At 41.6% G+C, this 12,090-nt stretch overlaps 1 protein-coding gene across 4 annotated transcripts in view; it reads left to right on the top strand.

Moving 5' to 3' along the window:
* Positions 1–12,090, top strand: part of DYM (dymeclin) — a 219,045-nt gene that overhangs the window by 168,921 nt on the left and 38,034 nt on the right. For all 4 annotated transcript variants that reach the window (XM_010583004.1, XM_010583005.1, XM_010583007.1 and 1 more), the window contains exon 15: positions 8,723–8,905. In XM_010583004.1, coding sequence (XP_010581306.1) covers positions 8,723–8,905 — 183 coding nt within the window. The remainder of the gene's footprint in view (positions 1–8,722; positions 8,906–12,090) is intronic.

Raw genomic sequence — 12,090 nt, 5'->3', positions numbered from 1 at the left:
CCAGACTGTAGGTTCGGCAAGTGGAGTCAACATCTGTCCTTCCGACTGAAGTTTTGCCATGCTGCCAACAGAGATCCTGTCTAAAACGAGAGAATGTACTTCAGTGTTCATTCAGTGAAGGAGTTACTCCGCTAAAACTGTTTGCCAGTTAACTCCTCGTGCCACTATTAATATCACACAGGGATATGCAGTACAAGAATTAAATAAACTAAAAGATTTCCCAATTGTAAAATCCTCAGTAAACAGGTAAAATGGGCACAGGGCTATGAGAGTGAAGCATCACCAAGAATCAGTAAAGCACTGAGGGAATTTAGGCCAATGTCTAGAAATTTTTGATTGATTTGGGAGCCTGACTTTGTAGGGAGATAGAAGATAAAGTATTTCAGTGTGAAGTGTTTTAGGATTGAAATTTGAAAAGTAGCAAGTGCATGGATGGAAGAAGAGATGAAGGTGAAGATATGGCCGAGTGATGAGTTGTGGATTAGCTGTAGGTTGGCCGAATAATAAATGTGGTACGGTGAAGTCGCTTGAGAAGTACCAATAAAGGAATTGTACCTTCACTCAGATATATCCATGTCCTCAGAAACAGCTTTGTATTTTCTTGATCAGTGGCTACTGAAGTCAAACCCTGGGGCAAACAGGTCTTTGGAGGATCGAAGCAGTTGGGCTTGGTACCTTGGCAGGTGTCGTTCGGCTTCTTTTCCCTTGGAGCGAAGTGTTCCCAGGCTGTTTTCTCAGGGACAGGACACGCTACCACGGCATTTCCTCTAGTGTAGCCTTGTCACAGGCTGTCCCGGAGGTTTGCGTCACGATACGGGCTGAAAGTGTTGTGTTTCTCTCGGGAAATGTTGCGTTACCCCATGGGCTGGCTTGACAAAATGGTGGGACATTGCTGAAAATCTGCTCTTTCAGCTTATTCGGTTATTCGGGAAGGCAACGATAGTGAGCGTCAGGATGGTATTTTTATTTAGTTACAGTATCTGGCAACAAACTTTGCTCCCGGTGTGACACCTCTACTTTCATTTCTAAGCAGTGATCAGAGATGCCACGGTTAGTTTTTGAGGTTATATTCACCATAAGCCCTGCAATTTTTCACTTAATACCTACTTTCCCACAATTCAGCATTATGGCCAAAAGTTATCTGGGTTTGAAATAGAACTGCAAAAGAGTATATGCCAGTAAAATAGATGAAGATAAGATTTCTGTCACTAAAGGCTTGGCTTGGAAGTTCGTTTGCGCATTAAATGTAAGAGCAGGTTTCTTGTGCGCTTCCTTCTTTCCCCTCTGCTCTTCCAATCCTTTGGCAGAGCGAGTTTATTTTGTTGAAGGTTTTATTTTCTGCTGAAAATGCAGGAAATTCAGACAGCTTTCTTGGAAGCTCCCCAAAGCTAATACAAACAAGATACATATGCTTCTCTTAAAGTAACTAAAAATAAAGTAAATTATTTGAAACTATTTAACTGTAGAAATTCCCCTGTAAAGAGGAAAGGGAAGTTTACATCATTATAATTGTGGATGCTCTTAAATTGTGTTATCAAGGTGAAATTCCCTGGAGTGCCAATTTGTCTATTCCATACAAAAGAGTACATCACCGTGGAGTTTATAATGGCTGCGTTAGAGGCAGGCAAGGAAGAGCTAACTACTGAATGTCCAAAAACATAATCATTTGAAGTATTCCTTGGCATGTATAAAGCTAGCTGAAAAAAATGTAACAGAAAATGAACTGAAGCTGTCCGTTCATCTAGACTTTTTGTGGATGTGGCTGATGGGTCTGGAACAGTTTACCAAATTTTTCCTCCTTGTTTCTCCCTGGTAAAAAGAAGAATGGCAGGAGCTGTCTGTTTGGGGTTAATTTGGCATTCTTAGTCTTTTTGATAAGTGTTACGTATATGGTGCGTGCATCCTTTTGTTTTCCATTGTTGACAAAATGCCTTTAAAGTCATATCTGCGTCATGAAGGAAGTAGTTGTTTAGGATTACAAGTTTTTATGTTTCATGTTTGCAAATTATATTTTGGAGGGGAATCTCACTGAAAATATTACACGTGAAGAATTATAGCGAGGCATCGCGGGTAAGGGCTCAGAATGAAGAAAAGCCATAATTAAGGTTGCCCGCTCAACCTTCACCCTCACCTTCCCTCTCTCTGTTCCCTCATCCATATGGTAGCCTTCAGCTTCAGATGTGAGGATGGGTGGTCCCCACCGCATGGATGCAGCAACACGGACGTGACGCAATGGTACCCAGAGTCCCGTACCCGCTGCTTGCTCTGTGTACCTGCACCTTCCTCTGACTCTTCCTCCATGCTACCTAGCTGGGAGAGGAGGACTGAACTTGTAGAGAGAGGCAAAGGGAGCAAATGACCTTGAGGGGGCAGTCAGAGCTAGCTGGGAAAGTGGAAAGTCAGAGATGGGTTTGCTGCTTTGAGTTCTGGAGTTGTTAGGACGGAAACTATTAAAGCATCTCGAGCTAAAGCTCCTTTAAGTAGTTTCTTTACAGCTTTTGCGTGCTGTATGCGCTCCTCGCTCTGCTGGAGAGGGGCCTGCAGTGTCAGTAATTGTGAACTAAAGCCACCGAGCTTCAACATAAAGAAACTTGCACATTTGAAAATTCAAATGTCAAGGCATCCTATTACCTGCAGCAAGATACCACTCGCTAAAAGCCATTCATTGTCATAAGCAGTAAGTTCAGAATTGTGTTTGAACATGTTTCTTTGTCAGCCTGCATTTCCATCATGTATTTCTTCTGCTATTATAGGTGACATTTCCACTTTATTTCATCAGGTTTCTTTGGATAAAGACTTCACTACAGTGTGCCTTTCCTGGTTTGTTTTTTTTTTTTTTACCCTATTTACATTGTGCAGTTGTAGCATATTGCATTACCCATCCCTGCTCGGGTTTTGTTTTTTTAGGCAGATAAGCTTCTTCCTGCTCAGATTGTGCTAACTGTATAACTGCCTTTTTGATAGCAGTCGTCGTCATGCCATTTCAACAGGCAGAAACCCCTAGCAGTTATTTAGCTGAAAGTATCATTTGGCTGGAAAATTGCTGCGGTGTGAATGCACGGTGAGAAGTGGGGTTTTTTTAGTAAGCAGTAGTGTCCTGGATGTATACACGTATTGTATGCTGCATAGCATCATTCATGTGGATCTTGCCGTGAAGGAAAAGTTGCTCTGTTAGATCTCTGATTTTTAAAAAAGTTGAAAAGTAGACGTGGTTAGGCTTACAATTACTTGTTGCTTTGGATTGCAGATTACTATATATCCACGTAAAAATGGGATGAAAAAAAAATTGTTGCATTTAAGTGAATTTGAGCTCGCAATAAATAAATATTTAATCATATTATGATACATCATGTGGACATGATATGAGACTTAAGTTTGTGCAGTAGTGTTTTTTAGAGTCATAGGATAGATACACAGAACAGTTTGGCTTGGAAGGGACCTTTAGAGGTCACCTCGTCCAACCCCCCTGCCATGAGCAGGGACATCTTCCACTAGATCAGGTTGCTCAGAGCCCCGTCCAACCTGACCTGGAATGTTCCCAGGGATGGGGCATCTACCGCCTCTCTGGAAAACCTGTGCCAGTGTCTCACCACCCTCATTGTAAAACATTTCTTCCTTCTGTCTAGTCTGAATCTCCCCTCTTTTAGTTTAAAACCATTACCCCTTGTCCTACCGCTTCAGGCCCTACTAAAAACTCTGTCCCCATCTTTCTTCTAAGCCCCCTTTAAGTATTGAAAGGCTAAATTTTTAGCCTAAAGAAAACTGTAATTATTTCATTCCTCGCCCTGAAATCAAGACTTCAATATTTCCTTGATTTCAGCTGTACTGTCACTGCTGGTAACTGGTGGCTGGCAATTGAACAGTTAATCCAGCTCAGGTTGCGTGGCCCTGGTGGGATGCTGTAGCCGAGCGTCCAGCAGATCTTTGCCATCTTTCTGGGTAAATGGTCAAAAATGCAGAATGTCATGAAGAAATCTAGCACCATCCAGCTGGCATCCGTGCTATGAAATACCCCGGGTACCATGCCGAAACGGGGCAGCGCTCGGCTTGTAGCCTGTCCCCAGGACCGAGGGTCAAAAGATGAGCCAGGCTCAAGTGAGGGGCTTCTCCGCGGCTCAGAGCCAAAGCGGGGACAGGAGCACTCAGATCGGGTGATGACACATCTCATGCAGCCGCCAAAGGATGGCTGAAGTGGGCTGCTGAGATCGCAGGCTGCAATCGCAGAGAAAATGGCTTCAACGAGACATCTTAAAAAAAGTGTTTCTTTCTCCAAAACTTAATACAAAGCTTATTGCATCATGAAAGACAGCCTCGTGTCCAGCCTTGCGTAGAAATGTCTCTTCGTAACATCACAAGTGACTGAAATTCTGATTTTCCAACTGTTATTTTCCATATAAACTAGAAAGCAGAAGGCAGAATAATTTTGTCTCGCTTTTTATTAGACAGTACAAGCCGTGAGGGATAGTTAAGCAAAGTTAACCTGAATGACACATGGACATGCCTCCCTTTTTCTCCTAAAAATTACTAACATTTAGAGGCTGGAGATTTGCATTCATTCCTAATAGAACTTTTAAAATCAGTTCTCTATTATGATAAAAATTAAAATCACTTTAATGTCAAATTAAATTAAAAGGATGAGCACTCAGAATGTTCCAGTGTAGGAAACAGAAGATGGGTACCATAAATTAAGCAGGTTTTTGGTGACGCTGAGGTCTTGCATCCTCCGCTGACAGTGATTCAACTGCTTTATTTTTTTTGGTGGGTAACCATGCCTGTAAGGAACCAAACTGTAAGCATCTGCCCAGGGCTTGGCTTTTAGGCTGCTTCACTTCTCTGATATTTTATAAGCCATATACCTTCAACTGTTTTTACACATCAGTGTCTTTCCAGCAGTAAGTATTGAATTCTCTGGAAGCCTTTGCCCTGGAGGATGTCATGCTAATTATTAATTATATTGCAGTAAGGAAAGCAACAGTATTCCAGGATGGTCAGAGGTGAGAACATCCAGCTCTGCCCGTAGTTTGCCTCGGCTTTGCACGTTTGTGTGTTCCTTATTAGTGTTTATCAAACTCAAATTATTTTTCTCCAGATAATGTTCTCATTCTTGTGCTCGTCCTGTTTTCCTCTGCATCGTCTCAGCTTGTTTCCATTCTCTTTTCTCTGGCATTATCACTTGTTTGTTCCTTTTTCTTTTAACAAAAGAGACCCAGCCTACCCAGACTGTACCTGGATCTCCTGTAGCTGTCGCTGCTGGTTTGTTCCTTGTGCAACTAGAACATGACCAAGCATCTGGCTTTTTGCGTTAAAAATGAAAATCTTTGCAAAAAACTACCACATTTAATTCCTATCCTGAGAAGGAACCATGAGGTGGTTACGTAGGATTACCCACAATAATGTTAGTGTTGTGCCTACATTCCCATCCCTTTTGTAGGCACGATTTCAGTCTCAGGAAGTTGGTACCAAGCTTTAGCTTCCGCATTTCTTTTAATGATGGGTTTAATTATTTCTATGGGCATAAACAAAAAAAAAAGGCGGGGGAGGACTGGTACTCATCAGTATCAACAGAGGCAGCTGAGCCCTGTTTTTTAAAGGAATACTGTAATAATTTTGAATGCGAATGCCACATTGAATTTGTCAATTGTAAGCAATAGGAAAATGCCATTACTTCTAACTCCTCTCTCCTTTAAATGTACTGTTCAATAGATTGAAACTTGTCTACCTGTCCCCCCAAAATCAATATCTGTCTTTTCTTTTCATATAACAGCTAGTTCAGTTTAAAAAATAGTCTTACAAGGTTTCTGCGGATGATGTGGTAGTCCTTGTCTTGGCCATACACGTTCAGCCTTTCAGCTGTGTTCAGCTGGTCTGAAAGTTAATACGCAGGGTGATAAACTTCTCTTCAACTGCAAAATGTTTTTGTAACCTTATTTATATCTGTCGTGACGCCATGTCTAGATGCAGAGGGGCCGAAGCTTGATACTGGTGATACAGAGCAACAAAAGCACACAGCGTTTTATCAGCTCTTACAGCGTTTCTCCATTGTCTCATCCAAATGCTGTCCTTGGCTTTCTGCTTGTTTTTTCCTGTTTTGAAAACTTTTAAGCCTTTACAAATGCTTTAATTGCTAATTATAGGAGCGTACAGCTCTCCAGATAACATATATGCAATACTAGGATTCAGTCCTACTTCTCTGTCTTTTATGGAGCTCGTTCCTCCTATAAATTATTTTTTTGGTATAGTCAGTTATGGGTAAAAATCTTCACTGCAGCTCCTGGTTTTCTTCGTTTGGGTCCCAGATTCTTCACCTCAAACACTGTAGCTGAAAAACAGATGGCTGGTTCTGTCCATCAGCTTCTAAAAACTTTAAATATGATTATTGAGCAATAACCTCTGGTAACTTCTAATTGTTTGAAGCTGACCAATAGCAGAGTCTGCCTTTTCTTGAAATAACACGTTTGGAAATGGTTAGCAATGTTTTCTGTTTAAACTAGCTGTATGCCTGGGTTTTCAGGTGAACATATTTCATTAAAAAGCATTTAGTTTTTGAAAAGCAATTGTGTGACTTGTTACCTTTCTGGTAACTGGATAGATTTCGCTTGATCCTGAATTATAATGTTTCTGCAAAAGCAATGCATTCTGTATTTTAGGCTAGTGTCTCAGTCACCAGGTCATCCTGCTGCACTGGGGACAGAATTATGCCGATGCTCAGGGCTTTTTAAAAGCCACCATAATATACCATATTCTGAATTAAATCCAAGTTGATAGGCACGTACCACTCCACAGATGAGTTAGCTAGATCTGGCTTTTTCTTCAGATTGCAGCTGAAGCAATTATTTCAGGTTTTGTCTAGTATTTTGCATTATACACATTTCATAGCATCTAACTGGGATGCTATTTTATAGGAAATACAGACGGAGGAACCACCTGTGTTTTGAATGCAAGGATTGTTTCTGTCACAGAAGAATGCGATCCCATTGACAGACTAAGTAGCTGCGGTGCTCAGCTTTGCAAGGGTTTCTGCCAACATTGTGAGCTACGCTACAACGGTTATTCAGGTGGCTGAGACAAAGCTATTAAAAAAAAAGGAGGAGAGCCTCACATTCAGAAAAAAAAAAATCTGTAACCTCCACAGTCAGTCAGGCATCATTGCTAAAGAAGAAAATTTCATTGTAGCGTGTGTACCAAATATTGTTCTTCAAACAAGAATTTCAAAAGGCTTTCATCCCTTAAATCTCCTTTGTACATGCAGAAGACAAGTGCTGGGGATAACCGGATTAGAGGGGTGCTGCTGTGTTTCGGCAGCAGTGTGAGGATGGGCACTCCCTTCTCCACGGTCCTCAGCACCATGGAAGAGATGAAGGAGCAGGTCAGAGGAATGATGCTGCCTTCTGCAGGGCCGTATCGACGCTTGCAGGAAGAAATGTATCTTTGCTTCCTACTGAAAGTAGCCAGAACAAAGCGGTAGCAAAGAATTTTGCTCTTTATATGAGTCTAACCAGGGTTATGACAAGTTCCCATATTCTGTTCTGCTTTGGTAAGAGCATGTATCTGACAAGTGACGATTCCTACAACATTACCTTATAGTAGAAAATAACTCAGCTATGTACGGATTGACTGAAAGTCCAAGAAAATGCTGTTGCAAATACAGCCTCGTTATGAAGTATTTAAGTGCCTTATGATAACTCGGAAAAACGACTGCTTTGTAGGCAGTTGGCAAAAGGAAATGCCAGTGGTTTCAGTGTTCATACTAAGCTGAAAAACTCAAGCCGGTTTGGTATGATTCACATTCTTGCCAGACCTGTAAAGTCTCATGGTCCAACGTTTGATGTGGTGGAGAGACCTAACGATACGAACAAAGTAGATTTGCCTTTTTTACCCTACCCCAAGGGAGGACAGACAGCTCTCCGGTCTCAACAACCATATCGGGCATATCCTGATGTGCAGCCCAAGGAGAGAAATCCAGAAGGCTAGCAGGGATTCGCATGCTAGCTTAGAAAGTTTGAGTTTCAAAATCATCAGGAATGCTTTGTCAAAGGCAAGGTGAAAAGCTCTACAAGTTTATCTTGAGCATTAAGGCTTAGTGCACTTACAAAAGGAGATTTCTTTTTTCATTTATTACAAGTATTCTTCATTGCCAAAAAAATATGGGGGGAAAAAAAAAAAAAAGGCCAAGGACAAAGTCTGGAGAACGGTGGCAAATGTTCAAGGTGGAATGGGGTTTGATCCCAGTCAGTTTTCCTTCTCCTGTCTTTGCTTTTCTCTTTCACCAGCCACTTTTTGTCTGATTTTTTTTTTTTTCTTTCTTTTTCTCCCTATCCCTCCTCCCCAAGCAGGGGCTCAACAGAAAATATATGAAATTAAATGTATGCTGAAGTGCTTTTACTTAGCATAGGAAGGGTTGAAAAGACTTAAGTTCACTTAACCCTTAGTGAATTTGGCTGGCTACAATATGTTAATGCTTTTTGGCATGAGAAGATGGCTCCTGTTGAGAGAATCAAGCTATGAAGCTGAATACTAGAGTGCAATGCATTTCGGTTAAAATTTTGGTTATTACAGGAGAAAACAGATCTCTTTCCCGATACAGGCATGCCAGATTTGCTCACCATTGAGACGTTAACCACCTAATAGCTCCATTAGTAATAATTACCTGTGCTCTGTCTTTATTACCTAATATATTTTACAACGGAAAAGGGCACACTAACCTTTTATTCCTTTCTTAAAGGCGCAAGACCTGAATGTGATCGAGGAAGTAATCCGAATGATGTTGGAGATCATCAACTCCTGCCTGACAAATTCTCTTCATCACAACCCAAACTTGGTGTATGCGCTGCTTTACAAGCGGGATCTGTTTGAGCAGTTTCGAACTCACCCTTCCTTCCAGGACATAATGCAAAATATAGATCTGGTGAGTGATACATTATTTAAAGGATGCTTACACGTTGTTATTTGATCTCTTTATCCTTTTGAGAGGTAGAAAATATTCATTATCAGTTTCTTTTAGAAAGTATTAAAATGTTGAATTTTCTCCCTTATTTTCTGGGCCTCCACTGTGGCTTATTCTGGGCAACCTCTTTAACTCGTCAGAGCCAGAGTGGGATTTGGGATGCGTCTGGTAAGGAATTCCCAACCTGTGGCGCATCTTTCACTCCCCTAAGGAAGTACAGCGTCAGCTTCTCTTAACTGCCCCTTGTTACAATTCAGTCTTTCAGGGGAGAAAAAGCAGATTTTCATCATCAACCAATCTTTTTCTTTTCTCTTACTCCCATCACCAGCCTATTAATGGTGACAGGGAATTTTTTTTAAGTAGTTAAGAGCAGGCATTCAGCTGCCTTATTCCCTGGGTTGTGTCTGAATGTGTGTTGCTTTCACCTGCAAAGTGTTTCTCCACAGCAATCCCTTTGGGTAAGTAAACATTTTAGAAGAAAACAAAAGGGAATAGCTGTGGATCAGAAGCTGTTACCAGTGTGGCTTTCCATGGAATATGACTTTGGAAAACTGTTAGTTGTTAATTAATTACTGCTGCATCTGATAGTGGCTTTCGGGTTCATATTGAGAGCCCGAGTAATGATTCCTGCTAGAAAATAACAGATTTTAAGTGCAAGAAATATTTCTCTGTTGTCTAGTCAGTATTTGCAGAGCTGAGCAATGCTTGAAGTCACACTGTGACCACTGGATGCTAAATACTGGAAGGGGAGGCTGAACAGGACACTAAATTTCTTACTGCAGTGAATAGCACATTTATTCAGTGTGAATAAAAATCTGCTGAGGTTCTGGCTTGATCTGCTTTTATTTTAAAATATTACAGGAGATTGACAGATTTCTGATGATCCATAAAGGAAAGTAATTTTAAATGTCAAACTGAAATCCTGCTCTGTGCCTATCCCTTCCTCTTCTGTTCTCACTTCATATTTTCTGGTCATGCGAGAGCTTGGAGAGCAGAGGCTTCAGAGCTCAAAACTCTCCCAACTTTTGGCAGCTGCAGACTACATCCAGCCTGATACTGCCTGGATGATTAGGACAAGATGTCTTCAAGTTGTGTAAAGAGAGGATATGGTGCAGTGAAGATAACAGTGTTCTTCATTCCCGACTGAGGTAGGGACCTTTTCTGGTTACTTGTCCAGATCCAGGAAAACTAGCGGTGGCCAGAACCTTCTACGTGACAGCCCTGTGCCTCCCCCAGATAGCAGCACATCCTTTCCTTTGTAACACTTAAATGTAGGTTTTCCTCAACAATTTAAACAATTCCTCCCCAAAACTATTTAATATTGGGTTACAGCATAATGCCAGTTACATTCAGAAACTATTTAAAGCTTTCCAAGGGAGCATGCTGAATTTTTAAATAGCTCCTTTGTTAGAGAAGCGAGGATGTCAAAAAAAGATTTATTTTTTTCTTTCTAAATGTACCTGTCACCAGCTGGCAAGTGGTGAGAGCTGTCAGGCTTGCAGATCTGAATAAAAGATTAGATTCAGCTGACTCCTCTTCTACCCTGTCACATCCTCCAGCTAATACAGGGTATCAGCAGCACTACCATCCCAGACAGAACCAGCCTTTGTTCTGGTTCTTGTTCTGACCAGCCAAAATGTTTTAACTAGTCTTTTTATCCCTTGAAAAAGTGGCAAATCATGTTAGTTTTACTATACACGTAGGGGGAGCTTGTGTGGGACCATGTGGGCAGTATCTGAGAAGAGCCAAAATGAGTTTCTGGCTCCCAAACTTTGCTCAGGCTTTTCTCTGCAGCCATGGAGGTGGGAGCTCCATCCTCACAGCCGCATGGGACGTTGTGAATGTCTGAAGTGTAGATGTGCTCAAAAAGATGTCAGAAAATTGGGGGGGGGCGGATCTTTAAAGATTTGACTCAATAAATTCTTAAGCTGTATGTTGCTGGGAGCTGGGAGGATATATTCATGGGGAAGGATCTCCGTATTCTTGACCTATTCTTATATTCTTATTTAAGCATCCATCCCAGCCTGCTCTCAGAGACAGAATAGTGAGCTGGCCACGCTTTTCATGTGGCCAAGGCTGGTTATTCAGAGGAGGATGGATCCACCAACTTCCCATGTATCGGGGAGCTATGCTGGGTTTCAGGCTGCTGTGCTCAATGTAATTTGGTGGCCCAAAGCATGTAAATTGTAGGTGTAAATGGTAAATGTTGCAGCTTTTGGTAATGGAAGGGTGGGGAAGAGAAGTTAGCTTTCTGAAGCCCCCAAAGCACTTCTGCAGGGGCAGTGCTACATCCTGACTCCCTCCATTGGTACTTTTTGAGGTCATTACACAGCAAAGTACGTTTGGAATATGTCCACCCACACTGCAGTGGAAGCATGAGTGTAATTGCCATCATCAGATGCCACTAGAAGTCCACATGAGCAGAAGGTGCGTGTTATGCTCTGGGTCACTCCTGACATCCCTCTGTGCTTCAGCAAAATCCTCCTTACACTGGGTGTAAGATTCTCTGATCCTAATCTGTAGTCCAGATTTGTATTTCATATAGAAATACTAACAGACAGCATGGTAATGTTCTATATTGAAGAAATCTGACCAAAAATACAGAATATGTGCAATCTGTAATGAGTTTTGGACACCAGAACAGTTGCCAGGTTGCCTTGTCAAGTATGTATAAAGTGGATAAGACATATCTTGACTTTAATACTTACTGTTTTTACTCTGTTGCACACAATGTTCTCATAAACCAAATAAGGAAGCACGGAAGAAGTGAAAATGCTAAAAGTTGGATGCAAAATTAGTTGGAAAATGCACTGAGAAGGTAGAAATGAGTAGTTGATGGTGTAAGTAAGAAGAGGCATCTGAGGCAGTCCTGTGTGGGTATGCAAAGGGAGAATAGCCCAGAGATGTTCTCTAAGCCTACTCGTGCTAGCAACATCTTAGCTGGATTACTCATAGAGTCATTTAGGTTGGAAAGGACCTTTAAGATCATCGAGTCAAACCGTTAACCCAACACTGCCAAGTCTACCACTAAACCACGTCCCTAAGAGCCACATCTATGCATCCTTTAAATACTGCCAGGGACGGGGACTCCACCGCTTCCCTGGGCAGCCTGGTCCAATGCCTGACAACCCTTTTGTTGAAGAAAT

Source organism: Haliaeetus leucocephalus, unplaced genomic scaffold (genome assembly GCF_000737465.1).
Source record: "Haliaeetus leucocephalus isolate CR32 unplaced genomic scaffold, Haliaeetus_leucocephalus-4.0 Scaffold866, whole genome shotgun sequence".
NCBI classification, from domain to species: Eukaryota; Metazoa; Chordata; class Aves; order Accipitriformes; family Accipitridae; genus Haliaeetus; species Haliaeetus leucocephalus.
Note: the sequence above shows the minus strand (reverse complement) of the source record. Positions and strands in the feature narration are given on the sequence as shown.